At 38.6% G+C, this 21,994-nt stretch overlaps 1 protein-coding gene across 1 annotated transcript; it reads right to left on the reverse strand.

Annotated features, from left to right (window-relative positions):
• Positions 1 to 20,050: 20,050 nt before the first annotated feature.
• Positions 20,051 to 20,983, reverse strand: LOC142098229 (taste receptor type 2 member 39-like). The gene has a single exon (XM_075180915.1). It carries the CDS (start codon positions 20,981 to 20,983, stop codon positions 20,051 to 20,053), a length of 933 nt encoding a protein of 310 aa, XP_075037016.1.
• Positions 20,984 to 21,994: the final 1,011 nt, after the last annotated feature.

Here is a 21,994-nt window from a genome sequence, read left to right on the forward strand (position 1 = left end):
TGTAACACAAAAATTGGAATAGACATAGAGCAGTAGAGTTCCAACAATGAATAAAGGGTACAGATATCTTCCAATTCCCTCTTCAAGTGTGTTCCTTTTAACCAATTATAGGGTAACCACGTGAGGGATCCCCCCTGATTTATGCTTACAGACTCGTTTCTTTAAACTCAGCACATCACCCAGATTATTGATGAAAATCACGATGTCTGCCTCCACTGCACTCTCCAGCGATAAACATGTGCAAGAAATAGAAAATCATAGCATAATACCGTTTATTGATAACAATATTCTCATTAAAATTCCACAAATTGGTCTGCTTCTAGGAGCGTACCTTGAGTAAAAGGATAAAAGTGCACATAATAGGGTATTGTACCCAAAAGTCCAATCGGATCTTACTGACTCTCGTCCGCCTCAGGTAGTCCCAGCGTAAGTCTCCCTGTTAGACCGACGCGTTTCGAATCATTAAGATTCTTTTTCAAGGTCTTAATGAAAAATTAGACTTTCATATTAGGAAAACCTACTGTACACTTTTTAAATTAATTTCCTTTATATTGCTGCTCCCAAATGTTTCTGCCTGAGCTGCCTCAATATAGACCCTCCACTGAGTAAAGTGATCAGATAGACTAACAGTATATAGAGGAGAATTGCTGTAGCTGATTACATTTAGGGGTTACACTATTTAAAAGAAATTGACTTTGGGGTGAACCATTGAATTTTTTTTGTTCTTTCTTATTATTGCCTATTTTCCTATATAGTTTTCTTACCCTAAAATGACTTTAGTAGCGTATTGGAATAATATAACACCCTGCCTAAATGTCTAAATCTAACTCCTCTTTTTAAAACACAAAAGGTAAAGCATATTTAAATAGAAAGTGTATTATACAATTACTATTAATATTCAAAAATAAGTAAAAGTGAATTGAGTCAAACGCTGAGCTCACCAGCATTGTTGTTTCAAGATCCATCGCACTACTTACTGCCTCAGTTGTTCTCATGCTCAATTTAAAGCAGAATCCGTTGCAAATATATTGGATGCTTATTCAAGTGTTATTTATTATTTTTAACATCTGACTCCAAATATTAAGTTAAGACACTGAAATTAATCTAGTGGGGATCTTATCACATGTTTGATCATAATGAATCTTCAGTGGTTGTCTGTTTATTTCATTGAGACTTATGACAGTTCCCAAGAATACATTTGCAATTTGCTGTATTTCTGTCACCATCTCTAAGCTTTGTTTTTAATATGATGAGCATTTTATACAGTTATTTTTTATATATGTTTTAATAAATTAATGAATTGTATTGTTACGTCTATCTTGAGCTCACTGTGTTGGTTATGTATCTATAATTTGAGCCATCTCCGGCACTATTTATTTCCTAAGATTTTGTTTGGATGCAAATGATGTAAGTCTTGTTTTACATTGGGTGACATGAGCTGGAGGTCACCTGCGTCAGTCGATGCTGAGATGTAATATCCCAAAGTGGCCGGGTGACTATATGACTGTATTACTGATCTGTACCCACAGTTCTCAGCCTCACCAATCAAAGGTGTTCTCTTAATATGAAAACTCAATTGAATTCAGTATTATTTGAAAAATACAGCTATTCATTGGTGTGTTCTTAGGCAAAATTGTAAGTGAAACTGGATACACGTATATGCGCATATGCAGACTTGCACGATTCTGGAACCTATAGCCCCCTGTGCCTGGAGAGGAGGGACGGGGGAGGGCAGGGGCATTGTAACAAAAGGCTAAGTCTACTACAGGCAAGTTTACTCAAATGTGGCTCATGCAGACCGGCAGAATCTCACATACACACCTGTTTGGAGGTGTATCTTTTACATCTGCTAAGGATACAAATGCTTCCTGATCATGGCACAGTCACAGCTGTTAGCTGTTTCCATACGATATCCCTTTAGATTGTAAGCTCTAGTAAGCAGGGCCCTCTTCCCTCCTGTTCTCATTATCTATAGCGTCTTCTTACCAGCTACACTGCGCACCTCCTCCTTGGGCTCTCTGCCCCATGGTGCCACTCCTCCATTGTCTTTGTACTTCTTTCAGGGGCTCTAATCCTGCACTATATAAACCCTTTGTACCACAGTAGCTGTGTTGATAGTTGTACTGTTATTTGTTTACTGTATTGTACTGTTATACCATGTACAGTCCTGTTGTTTGCCCTATGTACTGCGCTGCTGACCTCATGTGGTGTCCTATAAATAAAGGTTCATAATGATAATGATAATAATAATAACAATAACAATAATAATACTTAATTACAGATAATTCTTCACCTCCTCTTCACAAGCCAGATCTGATGTCTCTTTCCACCACACTATGTTGATACCTGTATAAAGCGTTTGGCCACATAGAGAAACTCCAGGCACTGGAGCAATTCATGAAGATATAGCAGCTTTCTGATTAAATGTAGCTTACAATGCTCAGTGATGACAAGATTTTGAAATACACACTAACAGGTCCATACATGAAATACACACTAACAGGTCCATACATGAAATACACACTAACAGGTGCATACATGAAATACACACTAACAGGTCCATACATGAAATACACACTAACAGGTGCATACATGAAATACACACTAACAGGTCCATACATGAAATACACACTAACAGGTCCATACATGAAATACACACTAACAGGTCCATACATGAAATACACACTAACAGGTCCATACATGAAATACACACTAACAGGTCCATACATGAAATACAAGTTCATTACCTGCTCCCTTTCCTGGTTAAAGAGCATTTTTCTGTGGATTTCCCATCCTCATAACCTTCATGCTCTAAAAACCCCCCTCTGCAGACAAGCTGTCAAATTCCTGTCTATTACTCTAGTACACAGTTCACACAACTTACATGTGTACTTTCTATACTCAAACTACCCTCTGACCCCCTGACCAACATTGCTGTGTGACTGGATCATATAACCCACTAGGTATCTTTCACCTTCCCAATTGGGCTGAACCAATGAACAATATTTAGCTCTTAACCTCATATATGAAACTCTTATAGATTGTAAGCTTGCAAGCAGAGCCCACTTACCTCTCTGTCTGTCTGCAATACTCAGTCTCAATATATTACTGTGTTTTATTTCAAATGTAAAGAACTATAGAATATGCTGACACTATATAAATAAATGTTGTTGATAATAATAATAATAATAATAATAATAATAATAATAATAATAATAATTTATTTTGTTTATTTTTCTTCTAGAAGATCTTTATGCACTGCTATAAAAACACTATATTAGCTCTAGAAATCACATTTTTTGCTCAGAATGCAAAAAAAGACCAACTTTTGTTAGATCTGTCAAACAAAAAACTAAATTCTGTGCAAATAGATTGTCCAACTGTATGTAGAGATTTTATTTGGATAAATGCACAGTTAATGTGATATCCTTTCTGTTTTCAGATGTTCCATCTAAGTAATAGAGAACTGCAGTTTTTCTAATTGACTCAAAGGGCTAGATTTATTAAGCTGCGGGTTTGAAAAAGTGGGGATGTTGCCTATAGCAACCAATCAGATTCTAGCTTTCATTTATTTAGTACTTTCTACAAAATGACAGCTAGAATCTGATTGGTTGCTATAGGCAACATCCCCACTTTTTCAAACCCGAAGCTTAGTAAATCTAGCCCAAAGTATGTATGGTGAAGAGATTTTGCGTGTGAGATACAATCACTTGTTTTATGTGTCACTACAAACACTGTTGGCTAAACCTGGTGGTTGATTTCTATAATATAATGCTGAGAAATGCTCCACATTTAGCAATATAAAATATTGATGAAGGTAAACTGCATGAAATTAATGGTTTTGTGGATATAATCTTTGGTGATTGTAGTTGGTCAGAAATCAGATATTTGCAACAAAGGGATAATTATATTATTACAGTAATATATACATCAGACATGCAATACACACATACTGTATATACAATAGATTTTACAAATTAGATTTTATTACAGACTGATCACTGTTACTTGTTACTGAGGAATATATAGTATAAATAAATCATTCTCCAGTGCTTACAGAGATCTTGTCTTTGACACATAATATCATGTGCCCCCAAGCTTTCTTCAGGGTTGGGGTACCAGAGATTAAGAAAATAGACTGAACTGGGGTAAATGAGAATATAATTATCAACATTATCCAATATCGAAGATTTGATGAGGCAAAAATAGCAAAAGTATAAATCAACATTGACAGATAAAATATAGCATAAAACACCAAGAAACTAATCATTGTATGGACAACACCTTCATAAGCTGTCGTATTCGCTCTGACAGATGTCCCCATGTTCCTCTTCATTTGGCGACGGTGTAGGATGAGGGACACAACAGTTAAGGCAGTAGTGACCATCATGATGAACATGGGCACACAATTGCTGAAGAAGGCAATGAGTATTTGCATGTCATCTTGAGCTTCCGATGTCATGTTGGAGAAGACAGTGGAGTTATTTCTAATAGATTCTTTTAGTTCTAGTAAGTCTAATATTTTTAGAGAAGTGTTTAAAATAGACACCATTTGTGACATGAACATCATCCAGTTTATGATTTTGCTGATCTTCATCTTGACCCAAGCAAAGATTTGGGAGCTGAAGGTTGTGATCTTTATGAAGTAGAAGAAGCATAGGATGGCAGCCATCAAGGCACAGGAAGAGGCACTGTACAGAGTCAGAAATAAGACAGCGTAAGCGATATAAAGTGATGTATAAATCCACGGGAAAAGGAATCTTGATAAAATGTTAAAAGTCAAGACACAGGCATGACACCCACCGGAGATGGCCAAGGCAACAAGAATTTTATTGCAGTCACTCTTATCTATTCGATTGTTATTCTTGAAGGAAATGACAGATATTATAAAAATATTGCCAAATATTCCAGTAATGGCCTCAAGAATTAGTACAATAAAACAAGCTCCAGTTTTTAGACTGTTGAAATCCATGAGTCAAATATCTCCAATGATTTTCCTCTTTCTTTTCAATAATGTAATAAAAACCTAAACTTAGTGAAGAGCTAGAAGTAAGGTCTTGAATAAAAAGTGGGAGGATAATGTGCTTCTATAGCAATACGCAGCATGTACTCTAGTTTCTTAGCTTTATGAATAGGTATATTGCTGTAAGATCCAGTTTTATGTTGTGAAAACTGCTTGGTCATTCTAGTTTCTGGCAGCTGTTCTTATCTCAATATGAGTTTGGATATATGTAAAATGTCATAATATAGAGTTACATCTAACAAAAGTTTCAGTTTCAATGCAGTTTATTTATTAGTACATCAAGCTGAGCCTCACACTGACTGCACAATCTCTCTCTTACATTGTAAGATGTTTATTAGAATTATCCTACACAACATTTCTCAAAGCACTTGGCAATACATTTTTCTACATAATTTGTACCTTTTTGAGCAAATTAATTTATTCGTTTGCCACCTATATAAACTGGTGCAGATGCACATACTGATGTACTGAACCACCCTCTGGAAAATCAGTCTTTGTATAGTTTTGTTTGACCTGCATGGTGGAAAGACTGAACAGTTCACTTCAAAGTCTGACTTACCAAATTAGGGCTCCCCCATAGGTACAGAAACTCCAACTCTTTCCCTTCTATAAAAGAGACTTATGCCACACCTGAGTGTTCAGGATGGGGTTCATTTATTGTCCAACCTCTATAAATTTTTACCATGATCACCATGTGTAGTAGAAGTTCTAGGGGAGAGAAAATGATCCTATCGATTCTATCACTGCTTTCTCAGATGTTGCCAACACTTTATTTAGTCTTGTGCCTTTTTAGGATCACTGGGAATAGCATTTTAATTTATTTTCACTTTATCAAAGCAAAGTATATATATATATATATATATATATATATATTGTGGCAAGAGCCCGCAACTGCAGAAGCACACGGGAACAACTTCTTCCTTTTTATGTAGCTTTATTGTCAGGATGATAAATGTTTTGACACCGTATACTTTCACAGCAATTATGGAGACCCTAAACACTAGCTATACATAGACCAGCTCTCTCTCAAGACCAGCCAGCTACCCCAGCATTGGTCTCAGTGAAAAAAGGATACAAACAAGCTCTTATACCTGACACTCCTCCCCCAGCATTAGCTTGATGGTCAGGTGACACACCCACCTGTTTTTAAAAGGAAACACCCATCCCTGGCTCTGTTTGGACTAACAGACACACCCTGTCTGCTTGCTGAGAGGAAGGATATCAAATCATGTAAGTTTAACCAAACTTAAACTTTTGCTTTTCATACATAAGTCTTCACATTCAATCTAGGTGCATTACTGCACAAATGTTTTACTCTACTTCCCTGCTTTCTCTGCATATTGCCAGCTAAATGCCTCCTTTTGTTACAATATATATATATATATATATATATATATATATATATATATATATATATATTTTGGGGGGTTGGCATCCATCTATTCATGTGCAATCACTTATATACAGACATGCTCCATACTGGGATATGGCACCCAATTGGATGGCTCAACGTTTTTTTAATGAATTGATGAGATTCAAAGAAGGAAAATCTACAGTACTATACATGTGTGGAGCAGAATTGGATGCCACTCATAAAATGAATGAATTTACAAGTTTGAGAGAAGGGATGGGGAGGGGCAGGTAGGTGTTTTGCTGGAGAGGTGAGACAGCATTCTATAGGGGAAACACCAACAGTTTTTGGTCCAAATTCAGACCATAAGGCACCAGTCAAATCTAAATTTGTATTTTATTTTTTTTCATTTATTTAAATATTTTAAATAAATGAATAAAATATTGTACAGGTGGAGGATGTCTAAATTAAACCTTGTGATGAAATGACTTCCACATGGCATTGTTGTGGAATAATATACAAAGAAATTATGTATTTAGCAAATCTTTTTATTTTCAGAAATTAATAGGAACACAGATCTTTCCCACACAGTACCAGATATAGAACTTTGCCCCCAGTAGTAGCCCCAGGCTGTGTATTATATAGATAGACTTTACACAGCAACATCATTTATGAACTAAATTGTCCCTAATGTGTGTGACTTTGTGTGCCTGTGAAATTAGATTGTAATATTCCCTGGTGCAGAGTCTGATGTGCGCAATAAAACTTCTCTGTACAGCACTGTACATTATGCTGGCACTATGTACATAAAGGGTAGTAGTAATAATAATCTTCATCATCATCTTGTCCTGCTAATTTATGACCATATAAGTATAAACAAATATTAATTCTTTAAAAAAGTCACCCATCTAAACACACTTATTATAAGCAGCATTGGCCAAAATGTATCCTGTGCTGAAGATTATCAGGACAGTTCAGGACAGGCCTTTGAGGTAATTCTTAATACCCTAAGTGTATAATAGTATAGAAGTCCTAATCTATTATAGTCCAAAAAAATAATAATTTTAAGTACTTGAAACAACACTTAGTGATCGAAGTGGAAATATAAAAGTGGAGGTATGAAGAATGTAAAGGGAATGTACAGTGGCTTAGTAGTTAGCACCTCTGCCTCACAGCACTGGGGTCATGAGTTTAATTCCCGACCATGGCCTTATCTGTGTGGAGTTTGTATGTTCTCCCCGTGTTTGCGTGGGTTTCCTCCGGGTGCTCCGTTTTTCCTCCCACACTCAAAAAAACCCAAAAAAACATACTGGTAGGTTAATTGGCTGCTATCAAAATTGACCCTAGTCTCTCCCTCTCCCTCCCTTTCTGTCTGTCAGTGTTTGTGGCTATATTAGGGAATTTAGACTGTAAGCTCCAATGGGACAGCTACTGATGTGAATGAGTTCTCTGTACAGCGCTGCGGAATTAGTGGCGCTATATAAATAAATGATGATGATGATAACCTTCTAGAGAGGGTGTTATGAAAAGAACTTGGCACACGGCATCCATGAAATATGTGACTAGTCTCCTCCATGACACAGTTCCCACATTCCACAAAGTGTGGCATCTATGGTATAGCTTTAACAACAGTTCTATGCCGGGTCTCTTATAAGGCTGAGATGCTATCCCCTCCTTTTCTTTCTTCAATCTCTATATCTTCTATTCTCTCTGTGCTCCCTCTGTTTACCTCTCCCCCTCTTTTCTTATTCTCATATTGATATTTCGATTTCTCAGTTAGGGATTCACATCCGACTTGGATCGTCGCTTCCCCTTCCCTCCTTCCCCCTGTACCCCCAATAAAAACAAAAAATTCTGGCAGTTTGTTCTATTCGCTGGATATGTACAATGGCACAAGAGACACCTTTGGAATTGGGAAAACTTTTTATCTCAATATTTAGATAGATCTTTAACTCCCTCTTGGAATGTACCTGGATGTGAACAATATGTTTGGATGTTTTTTGTTGTTCTTATGCGTTTTTTATTTTTCTTATCTGAAACTTTTACATTTTGTAATACTGGTACTTGGGTACTATATCTGACATGTACTGTTGTGCTGTATGTACATCTGCTGTTATAAATAAAAAAAAAAAAAAAAGTGATGATGATGATGATGGTTAATTTCGCAATAAAACCTTAGCCTGTGGTGGACCTTTAACTTTTACCAAAGTTGGACTAATTTTTTTTCCTTAATTTTCTCTTATCATTTATAAGTCATAAATGATAACATCTATGTCTATCTGTATATGCTGATTTGTACACTCATTGCACTATTTTAAAATACTTAGTATTACTGCTGCCAATCATTTTGCTTGTCATTTTTCCTGTATCAATAAATTGTCTGATATGCTTCTTGTTATTAATATAGTATAGTTTGTGTTTTTCTTTTAATGTGGGAACATGTTCTAATTTATGTATATATCACTTGCTGCATTTTTCTAGTGCTCTCTGTGCGTTTGATGTAGACTTCTGTGCAGATTACTAATAAAAGGATTCCCCAGTCATCCTGTCATGTTGGCTTTATGTATCCTTGAATTGATATTCAAAGTCAGCTTAGGCTTTGCAAGAGAATGTAGTGGCAAACATTGCTCACTGAAAACCAAACTTAGCAGAGGCTTCAACACCAATTAAATGTATTTTAAACATATTGTTCTCTTGTAGTCTGCTAAAAAGTCTTTATGAAGTTGCTCTGTTGCATCTCTTTCTAGGACACTAAGACCCTAAACTGCAAAAAAACTAAACTAAAATAATGTAATTGTACAAGCATGTGAGGAGAAAGAAAAATATATCGGCATGAGATAAAACTCTATACTGTGAGATAATGCATTCTGAAGTTGAGATACATTTTTGTTCATGAATTAATTAAATGTCCGGTTGTTATAAATTATTGCTAGGGTACATGACACCAATGTCTAGTTGGTTGTACAGACTGAGTGGGATGGATGTGGGGGCTATTTTTTGTGCTATATAGCTGCTCATACCTTCAGTTGCATAGACTGTGTGTGTGTATTCCAGTGATCACACAAATCTGTGAGTTAGCAGCTCCACCATTTTGCGAGTGACAGCAATCTGACTCCATGATAGTGCTGAATCTGCAGCTAACCCAGGATGTGATGACATACCATGTCTGTATTGTGTGAGTGACAGCAATCTCACTACATGATAGTGCTGAATCTGCAGCTAACCGCAGGATGTGATGACATACCATGTCTGTATTGTGTGAGTGACAGCAATCTGACTCTATGATAGTGCTGAATCTGCAGCTAACCACAGGATGTGATGACATACCATGTCTGTATTGTGTGAGTGACAGCAATCTCACTACATGATAGTGCTGAATCTGCAGCTAACCACAGGATGTGATGACATACCATGTCTGTATTGTGTGAGTGACAGTAATCTCACTCCATGATAGTGCTGAATATGCAGCTAACAGCAGGATGTGATGACATACCATGTCTGTATTGTGTGAGTGACAGCAATCTGACTCCATGATAGTGCTGAATCTGCAGCTAACCACAGGATGTGATGACATACCATGTCTGTATTGTGTGAGTGACAGCAATCTGACTCAATGATAGTGTTGAATCTGCAGCTAACCACAGGATGTGATGTCATACCATGTCTGTATTGTGAAAGGAATACGTCCATTAAGGTTTTTGCCTTAATCGTCATAATTTCATTGCTTTTTGGCGTTTGAGTTGAAGAGTTTCAATAGTTTTCTTACATTGTAGATAGTGTGTAAGTGTAAGGAACTTTAATTGGACATGTTAAACCGTAGAGTTTTTGTCTATGGAAATGCATGTTTTTTTATAAAGTGAAAATATTAATGAACCTAGAATTTCACTGCAGATAAGAATCACTTGGCCCATCTAGTTTCCACTATTTTTCTTAATCCCTAATAAACAAGAGTTGTTATATTGCTCTATTATATAGCCTATGCCACCTCTATTGCATGCCTCTCCCACCTGTCCACTACCATTTTAGTAAAGTAATTTTTCCTCAGATTTCCTCTAAACCTAGTACTCTCCATTTCCAGTGCATGTCTTTGTCTCACACATACCCCTCTGCCCACCAGCTGTGTGCCACCACAAAGTGCACCAGCTTTTTATTCACGTCACCTCCTGTGTACCAGTCTCTCTCACATGACACCCTATTTTTACCAGCTTTACTTTCACATGTAACCTTCCAGCGCACCAGCTCTATTTTCACTTGTCACCCCCTTTGCACCAATGTTTCTTTTAAAAAATAACACTCCCTTAACATCAATTTTTCTTTCAAACGTCACCCCCTACGCAATAGTTTTTGTCACATACTACACAAATACGTTCTGGCAGGCAGTGATGGGATACAGTATATCTATATACATGTTCTGCCAGGCAGTGGTGGGATACAGCATGTATGTCTGTTGTAGTAGGCAGTATTGGGGTGAAGTTTGTATGTACTGGCAGGCAGTGGTGGCGTGCAGTAGGTATGTATGGTTTGGCAGGCAGTAGTGGTGTGCAGTATGTATATATGTCTGTTCTGGCAGGCAGTGGTGGCGTGCAGTATGTATGTTCTGTATTCACAAACAATTTTAGTTGTGATATCTATAATTTTCTGCACAAATACATATCACACATCATTATAAACTATTAATACCTTAGGAAGTCATGTTATTTCCCTAAATTCTCTGACTACAACTTATAGTTGACACATTTGTTGTAGCTTGTTGCCCTGATTATAAATATATATAGAGAGGCTGTCGCACATATGGATTATGAAAGGTAATGCCTTCATGTGTACATTTCCTAAATGAATCCTAAGGCCTGAGAGTTACCCATACTATTTCAGGTCCAGCATCTCTACTGCCATGATTTATCTAACATACTGATCTTACATGTAGTAGAGAACACAGAAATACAGAATTGGAAGCTGCTCAAATCAATTAATAGGCCATAACAGGTGCTTGAAAGGGTGGGGTAGTAGAGAACAATAAGACCTTTTTAAATAAACACATTAGAACCCTTCTTGTGCCAGAATATAGGCACTATGCAATTTGCTAGAGGACCTCTTATCACAGTTGACCACTGGTGCACCTGCACACAGAGAGTTGACAAGTTACAGACAAGTCATAACTGTGGATGTTCTTATGACTACATTCATATTTTATGTTCTTAACTCCTGATTAGGCCATAATCATGACACATACATATGTATCTATTGTATTTAAAAAAAATGTGCTGTCCTCAGATGGTTTCTCCATCTCCCCTCAGATAAGACGATCCTGACAGTGAGGGTATTCAGCACAGTAGGATGTGCTTCAACTCTAGTTCTGTGAAGCAGGTTGAATGACACAAAGTTTCAGGGGTTTTATCACCTTGTCAGATGCTAATAATTATATGTTATACAAACAAACAATTAAACAGTGTCAGATGATCATTAAGAGTCACTCAAAATTGATTCAATTACAGGCACATGAAGTACAAAAGAGGAGAGGCCACTGAAATTGTCTTTTTTTCTACCTTTCTCATAATAAATATGGTACGAACTAGAGCCAACAACAAATCCAAGTGTGCAGTGTACCCTTATAATAGTTCTTTTGTGAAGTATTACATTTTAAACCGTACTATTATAGTACATACTCCCCATAGTCTCTAAGTTTTCTGTAGCATCGTTTCTCCCTCCCCCTTTCTATGGCATCCATTCTCCCCCTTTCTATAGCCTCCTCTTTTCTGTACTCACCTTGACTTCTTCATTTGTCTTCCTTTCTCTTCTTGACTGCCTCTAGTTTGTTGCTTTTGCTTCTTCTGTCTCTGCCTGACTCCTGTCGGCTCCTCTACACTGGCATCGTTGTGAAGTCATGCCGCTGCCAGGAGCCGGGAGCTAGGCGCCGTACAGATTTTTAAATGCGTTGCTGCACTGTAGGAGCACTGCATAGTTCTGCAGGAGAGCATTCATTTAACTAATTTTTAATAATATTAATAATTAGTGGGCCCCTGGCCTCAGTGCCTCCCCCCAGTGGCCGCATACTAGGCAGCTGCCTAAGGCTGCCTAATGGTGGCACCAGCACTGGAGACTATCACATGTAACTATGGTATCTACTGCCACCGGTGCACGGACTGCTGTGAGGACTACCGAGGACAGTACAGGAGGAGAGCGGGGGCTCGGGGTCATCATGTACATTATAGTGCCCATACTTGACAAGTAGTGCTAGACTGACCAGAGGCATTAGTCAAGGATTTACACAGGACCATCGTTCACTATGCTGTAGAGGAGAACATTTGGACAGGAACATGGCTATGACTGTGTTTCAGTTACACTGTCATGGCCAAAAGTTTTGAGAATGACACAAGTATTGACTTTCAGAAAGTCTACTGCTTCAGTGTTTTTAGACCTTTTTGTCAGATGTTGCTATGTTATACTGAAGTATAATTACAAGCATTTCATAAGTGTCATGTGGTGGTCTATAAATAAATGTTCATAATGATAATAATAATAATAATAATAATAATAATAATAATAATAATAAAAAAACAATAATACTTAATTACAGATAATTCTTCACCTCCTCCACACAAGCCAGATCTGATGTCTCTTTCCACCACATTGTGTTGATACCTGAATAAAGCCTTTGGCCACATAGAGAAACTCCAGGCACTGGAGCAATTCACGAAGATAAAGCCAGCTATTTGATTAAATGTAGCTTGCAATGCCCAGTGATGACAACATTTTGAAATACACACTAACACAGGGGTGGGCAAACCTGTCCTCAAGGGCCATATCCAGTTCATGTTTTTAGGATTTCTGTCTGTAGAAACAGGTGGGATAATTACTGACCCAGCCAAATAGATTAACTCAGCTGTACATGATTAAAGAAATCCTAAAAACATGAACTGGATATGGCCCTTGAGGACAGGTTTGCCCACCCCTGCACTAACAGGTGCATACATGAAATACAAGTTCTGGAGACAAGACTCAGGGTATAGAAGAAAATTTTAGGATGATCTACACCAAAATACATCTCTTCACTTGTCTCAAAATATCTCCCAACTTGACACCTTCGCTCTGTACACGATCTGTGTTTCTCATCCACACTAATTACCTGCTCCCTTTCCTGGTTAAACGGCATTTTTCTGTGAAATTCCCTTTCTCATAAAAAAAGATTTCCCCATCCTCCAAACCTTCATGCTCTAAAAACCCACCTCTGCAGGCAAGCTGTCAAATTACTGTCTATTACTCTAGAACACAGTTCACACAACTTACATGTGTACTTTCTATACTCAAATTACCCTCTGACCCCCTGACCAACATTGCTGTTTGACTGGATCATATAACCCACTAGGCATCTTTCGCCTTCACAATTGGGCTGACCCCATAAGCAATATGTAGCGCTTAACCTCATATATCAAACTCTTATATATTTTGTGCTTGCAAGTAGGGCCCTCTTATCTCTCTGTCTGTCTGCAATACTCAGTCTCAATATATTACTGTGTTTTATAAAAGGTTTATGTCTGATTTCTTAACCTCTTTACTTTCTTACTCTTATACCACTATAAACTTTAGAGTAACGACACGAGACTTGAGTGTGGCAAAATTAAATGATTTATTTAACTATGGTGGAGGAGAATAAAGCAGTCAGTCCGACATCGCCAGGCAAAAGCCAACTGTCCTAGCATCTCCTTAGGACTTGCCATGGGTTCAAATGGTGGACCAATCACACCCAAGGTGCACATATCTACCTGGACGGGGCACGACGTCCCAATTCCACAGAACCCGCCCATCCTCTTGGCTATACATAAAGCAACCACAGGGCAATCCACAGGGGCGGTACCTGAACCAAGACTAATAGCTGATTCACTCGAAGAGAGGCGGGTTCAACGTGCCCTATACTGTAAATGTGCGGCCAAACAACCATTGGCCTTCGACTGAACTGCGTTTTCCGGCCACGTCCGGATCCCTAGGAGCCATGGCCCGCCACCATACCTAAACCTGCCAATGCTAAAAAACCTATAAATATCTTGAACAAAATTAAATATGCCATCCTCACTCAAATGCACACCGTCGCCCCTATATGCCGAGGGGTTCTGAAAATGAATCTGCGGTTGCTCAAACAGCAAACCACCTATGGAGCGTGAAAATGTGCAACAACGGAATTAACCTTCCTCCTCATTTCATCTGCTACGCATCCATCAGGACATGAACGCTAAATCCTCCTTGACCCAATAACTGACCATCAACTGACAAGGGCAGGCCAAGAGGCATGTACTCAAACCAAGTCCTGAATACGTAATATCAAATTAATTGACTACCATCTACGTCATTTCCTCCTAGATGTACCACCAGCACCTGGGGAAACCCTTGACTAGCCACATTACCCATAAGGAGCTTCCGAAATCCAGGCCATCTGAATCCTCTACGACCTATCCACTGCACCACCACTGACCCCATAAAAGGAGAAATATCCCTAGCTGCACTATGCGAAACAGCCCAATGAATATATGAGTGTCCCAGCACCCAGATCCGCAGCAGGGTCTGATGGTCTGTAAGGTAGTAGAAAACCAAAATGTTAGTGCACAAAGCCAGGTAAATATGCATACCAGCAAGAAGAACGGGAACTCCGAGGAGCACCCTGAAATTTAAAATTTTTGAAAAGAAAAATCAAGAAGACCAGAACAGAGAACATCTAAGACACCCAACACAAACAAGAACACAAACTCGCAAGACTGCAATACTCACAAGACAGAAGAAGAAACAAAGAGGTTGAGTGCAAGCACAGACGAAGGTAAAACCATAAAACCCAGTGGGGAAAAAATGGAGAAATCCCTTCGCGCCCGACCTCCAAAGGCCCAAGCAGTCTAAAACCTGTGCCACCGCAGCAGAAAATAGGAAAGTTAGAAGAGATTAGGTAAGAAGAGCAGGACGTACATTTAAGTTCCTTCGCGTCCATGCCTGCCAAAGGCAACAAGCAGCCGTAACCCTGTGCTATCCAGCAGCAAGAGTAAGGTAGGAGAGAAATCACGAAGGAAGGGAAAGCATCACATAAAGCTTGCAAACATTAGTGTTTTATCAGCCTAACGCCTTCACATGCTGCAACATAAGCGCCATCATCCTCTGCAGACTTGGTGCCCCGTTCTGAAAGGACTGGGTGCAGAAATGCACACTATTCAAGCATAGTGCAACCCATGTCAGCTTGAAAAACCACGAGCAACATGTACCATGTTAGGGAAGAACCATCACCACTCCTCCGCTACAGTATCCCGGCCGAAAGCCAATAAATCCACACACAATTGCAACCGTTCATACAGAGAAACCAACCCTGGGAGCCAGCGTGATTCAGCGTCCCCTACCCTATAAAAGAAGTGAGCAAAGCCAAACATAAGGGACTGCAGCGCCATAGGAGACTGCATTGCAAATATTGACTATCAGTTTAACCACATGCTCAGACTATAGTCCCATACCAATCACTTTAAAGCAAAGTCCTCCCTCACAGGATTAATGCCACCACTTAAGCTGTAAATGTAAGGTCAAAAAATACCAGGCTACTTATACTGTGCCCCTGTAGGCCCAATAATTAACCCCATAACAATGATCAGTGTCTCCCATGAAGACCACAAGGAAGACTCCTGTCTAAATTCCTATAGTCCAGAAACACCACTTCCAAAAGGATCCATAACTGTCCTAGGAAAGGACCTCCATGCTGCAAGGCATACCATCTGTCCCAAAGGGCATGAAAGAAACTGTATCAAACCCCCTTCCCCAACTCAACCTATCAGTAACTGCAGATGGGTAAATTTGTCTTGGAGATATTAACAATAAATGGATCCATGTGACCCACCCCTGAAAACATATACATTACCATGCCGCATGGGGAAGTAAGGCTGCAACACTGGGGCATAGACCCCCCTTGAAGGCCCACTCCTGTAGGAGGGCAAAGACAACAGTGGCCACTTACTAAATATCATCAGCTCATTGGTCCGATACAAATTGAAAACTATCCCACTCCAACAACTGTCCCAGGAACGCTTTATACCAAAAACAGGAAATACAATGAAAGTACAGCCCCTTTAGTGTTCAACCATTGCTGATAGACACTAGGTCACCTGCAAACAACTATATCCAAATGCCCTGTACCTTAGTCAACTAGGTCTAGACTCAACCAGCTTTGTCCAGTAAACTCTGCAAAACCCGTAGCTTCATACGACGAGCATTGCTTGACCACGTGAACCCAGCCATGCCATGTATCCCATATGTATCTGTATCATCATACCTTACAGGCATCCGTATCCGATCCCCAAATTTGTATCATGTCTCTGCCTATGTATCTGTATCCGATCCACATATCTGTACCATCATGCCTTACATGTATCTGTAGCCGATCAACATATCTACATCACCATACCCCACATGCATTTGCATCCGATCAACATATCTGTATCATGTCTCTGCCTATGTAACTGAATCCGTACACGTACCTGTATCCCCATCAATACTAACTATTCCCTTATCAAAATAGTTCTTAATCCACTAACTTGTACCCCTTAAAATTCATTATACATCATGAGCTTCAGTGGGTTATACCACAATATGCCAATTATATATTTATACAAGTCTAGAAAACCGTAGTAATCAGTTTTGCCACATGGACAATACATGAAGCCCTTGTTAATGTTTAGTTGGAACAAAACAATATATATATGGGGCCATAAATTCGGTATACCCATTTTTCCTCTACACGGCTATATGAGATCCTACCTGAGAAGGCTCATGTTATAGATTCTGAGGACCACCTCGGTAGACTCACCATACTTCATGTGTTCATTCCTCCCCTCTCGTCTATTGATTTTCCATAGATCAGCATATATACAGCATATTGTGTAACCTAAATCTGAGTGATGCTGCCCTTCCACATCGCAGCTAAAACAGGTTTGTTCCACTATTAGTAGTGTAATCAGCATGTCCAGGCCTGCACACATATAACATTAATATGCCATAGTACCCTTGACACATCCAAATAATCTTCAGCCAATGAAGCTGAAGAAAAACTTAGATCGGGCGGGTAGCACCATGACCCTTAAGGTGATATATATCGTATGGCACCATTCTTAATAAAGGATCACCCGTTACCCTGTGGACCCCCAAATTATTGCCACCTGCTCGTCCGCAAACATGCCTAAAATAAAAATGACCCAGGTTGGCACAAGAAACCCATCTGGGCCCTGCTGGTAGAATATTCCCGAATAATGTAATCCTACGCATCTGCAAGAACCATCCCACCTCCACCTAATAAGTGAACCAGGAGGAAACCGGGTTGGCGCTACCAACCCTCAACTGAATGCTAATAGGTACCATTATAATGTAATAACTGCTACCCCCAGGAAAAATTTGCCCCTAATACCTTATACATAATAACTCTGCACTCACCGTGTCAACTGCAAGAATAGATGACTTACTAGGGACACACCCCAGGCTAGACCTATGAGTTATGTCGCACAGCCAGTAACTCTTCCATAACCTCCAGTGTACTGTCCTTCCTTACTGCAGATCCCATCCAATATGAACTGCATCTGTACCAGGACAAATGAAGCGTAAGAAAAATTGAATACCTATACCAATATACTCACAGTATTTGGAGATGTGCCAGATACCAAGATATACATCACAATTATATTATGGACCGTCAACCTTCAAGCAGCACATAAAATTTCATGTAAGTTCAGCAGGGATTCTGCCACCCAGCTTGCAAGTCTTGTTCCCCAGTCAGTAATGAGCATTCCATTGCCACCATCCCTTATAGGCAAGTCCCCACATGTCATATAAGCACTAGGCTCATGTAAATTGTTATATGGTAATGAGCCCAGTAACGGTTAACCATCAGGGGCCCCGCCACTGCCGGCATCAAGCAGAGGGGTAAACCGTCATAAGCAATTTACACCTGTGGTTGGGGGGTGGGGAATGTTGGCAGAAAACTGTGATGGGCCTTGCATGAAAGCCGCAGGAAAATGTCCCTTCCTCCGTGTGCAGGTAGTGGGCGCACTTTTTAATGAAACGCGTTGGCACACCCACATCCGCTGACATAACAGGACATAACAGGATATCCGGTTTCTGCGTTCCACCCTGGAATGCACTCCGATTTCCCCGCTGCTTGTCTCATCATTCACATACTTTGTGAGCTTCATTGGCAAATCACCGTTTTGGATAACATCTGATCCCTATGTCTCTGGTCAGGTACCCTGCTACATATATCCTGTGACCCGGAATCGTGAGTACCGGCTCTCTGCTTAGTGCTCCCCAAAGGTTTTTTCATCCATTGGATTTTCTTATTGTGACATTCTGGATAGCAAGTTGTAACCTACTCCATTGGGATTCCCTGTGTAAGGGTTCATGCTGGAACCCTCTTGGACTTTATGATTGACTTTTTATTGGTATTTTATATTTTTATATTTTATATTTTTTTACTGTTTTTATCCATTTCTGTTTGGCAACTTTATGCTGCATGGTTTATGTCATTTAATTCACCATGTGTATGACCATTTGCTGATTAAACCCTTGGTCATTACCTTTCATACTGTCCATTCTTTTCTCATTTAATCTATTGGAATTATCTCATATTTAAACGGCCCCCCAATATCAGTCACTCATTCATGAGTTATACAATTGACTACCATAATTTTGACTGTATTCTGGTGAATATCTATTAATAGTACTGGTTTATATGCACTTACACTTATCACCCAATAACATTTGATCAGTGTATATTTGCATTTTTGGTAATTGAGCGCAATACATTGTGTGTATACGTTGTGATTTACAGGAAGGGATTGCTGAGTACTGCTGCTCTTGCCTGATTTGGGGTTGAGCGCAGCCCTCCTACTGTTTCAAAGATACAGCAGAACTTTTATTATCCATCGTTCCTATACAGATCTCAGTTCTTGTTCCAAATGTAAAGAACTATGGAATATGCTGGCACTATATAAATAAATATTATTAATAATAATAATAATAATAATAATAATAATATTTTATTTTGTTTATTTTTCTTCTAGAAGATCTATATGCACTGTTATAAAAACACTATATTAGCTCTAGAAATCACATTTTTTGCTGAGAATGCAAAAAAACCCAACATTTGTTAGATCTTTCAAAAAAAATAACTAAGTTCTGTGCAAATAGATTGTCCAACTGTATGTAGAGACTTGAGTTGGATAAACGCACAGTTAATGTGATATCCTTTCTGTTTTCAGATGTTCCATCTAAGTAATAGAGAATTGCAGTTTTTCTCATTGAGTATGGTGAAGAGAGTTTGCGTGGGACTTACAATCACTTGTTATATTTGTTACTACAAACACTGTTGGCTACACTGTGCCCGGTGCTTTATTTCTATAATATAGTGCTGAGAAATTATCCACACTTAGCAATATAAAATATTGATGAAAGTAAACTGCATGAAATTAATGGTTTTGTGGATATAATATTTGGTGATTATAGCTGGTCAGAAATCAGATATTTACAACACAGGGATAATTATATTATTACAGTAATATATACATCAGACATGCAATACACACATACTGTATATACAATAGATTTTACAAATTAGATTATATTACAGACTGATCACTGTTACTTGTTACTGAGGAATTTATAGTATAAATAAATCAGTCTCCAGTGCTTACAGAGATCTTGTCTTTGATCCAAAATATCATGTGCCCCCAAGCTTTCTTCAGGTTTGGGGTACCAGAGATTAAGAAAATACACTGAACTGGGGTAAATGAGAACATAATTATCAGCATTATCCCATTTCCAAGATTTGTTGAGGCAAAAATAGCAAAAGTATAAATAAACAATGCCACATAAAATATTACATAAAAAACCAAGAAACTAATCATTATACGGACAACACCTTCATAAGCTGTTGTATTCGCTCTGACAGATGTCCCCATGTTCTTCTTCATTTGGCGACGGTGTAGGATGAGGGACACAACAGTTGAGGCAGTAGTGACCATCATGATGAACATGGGCACACAATTGCTGAAGAAGGCAATGGGTATTTGCATGTCGTCTTGAGCTTCCGATGTCATGTTAGAGAAGATAATGGAGTTATTCCTAATAGAATCTTTTAGTTCAAGTAAGTTTAATATGTTTAGAGAAGTGCTTAAAATAGACACCATTTGTGTTATGACCATCATCCAGTTTATGATTTTGCTGATCTTCTTCTTGACCCAAACAAAGATTTGGGAGCTGAAGGTTGTGATCTTTATGAAGTAGAAGAAGCATAGGGTGGCAGCCATCCAGGCACAGGAAGAGGCACTGAACATAGTCAGAAATAAGACGATGTAAGCAATATAAAGTGATGCATAAATCCCCGGGAAAAGGAAGCCAGATAAAATGTTAAAAGTCAAAACACAGTCATGACACCCACCGGAGATGGCCAAGGCAACAAGAATTTTATTGCAGTCACTCTTATTTAGCCATTTGGTATTCTTGAAGAAAATGACAGATATTATGAAAATATTGCCAAATATTCCAGTAATGGCCTCAAGAATTAGTACAATGAAACAAGTTACAGTTATTAGACTGTTGAGATCCATGAGTCAAATATCTCCAGAGATTTTCCTCTTTCTTGTCAATAATGTAATAACAACTTAGTGAAGAGCTAGAAGTGAGGTCTTGAATAAAAAGTGTGAGGATAATGTGCTTCTATAGCAATACACAGCATGTACTCTAATTTCTTAGGTTCATGAATAGGTATATTGCTGTAAGATCCAGTTTTATGTTTTGAAAACTGCTTGGTCATTCCAGTTTCTGGCAGCTGTTCTTATCTCAATATGAGTTTGGTTATATGTAAAATATCATAATATAGAGTTACATCTAACAAAAGTTTCAGTTTCTATTTAGTTTTTATATTAGTACATCAAACTGAGCCTCACACTGACTGCACAATCTCTATGAATTGTAAGATGTTAATAAGATTTGTCCTACACAACTTGTCTAAAAGCCGGATTGTGTCAGTCATCGCGTGCCTGGCAATACATTTTTCTACAAGATTTCTACCCTTTGGAGCAAATTCATCTATTTGTTTTCCACTTATATTAACTGGTGCAGATGCACTTACTTATGTACCGAACCACCCACTGGAAAATGAGTCTATGTATAGTTTTGTTTGACCTGCATGGTGGAAAGACTGAACAGTTCACTTCAAAGTCTGACTTACCAAATTAGGGCTCCTCCAGAGGTACAGAAACTCCAACTCTCTTTCCCTTCTATAAAAGAGTATTATGTCACACCTGAGTGTTCAGGATGGGGTTTTGCTTATTGTCCAAACTCCATATATTTTACCATATTCACCACGTGTAGTAGAAGGTCTGGGGGAGAGAAAATTATCATATCACTGCTTTCTCAGATGTTTCCAACACTCTTTGTACTTTTGTGCCATTTTAGGATCACTGAGAAAATAGCATTTTTATTTATTTATACTTTATCAAACCAAAGTGTATATATATATATATTTATTTTTTTGGGTGGGTGTACATGTGTGTCATGGTTGTATACATGTGTGAAGCAGAATTGGATGCAACTCATAAAATTAATGAATTTACAAG

The sequence above is a fragment of the Mixophyes fleayi genome, chromosome 7 (assembly GCF_038048845.1).
Source record: "Mixophyes fleayi isolate aMixFle1 chromosome 7, aMixFle1.hap1, whole genome shotgun sequence".
In the NCBI taxonomy this organism is placed as follows: Eukaryota; Metazoa; Chordata; class Amphibia; order Anura; family Limnodynastidae; genus Mixophyes; species Mixophyes fleayi.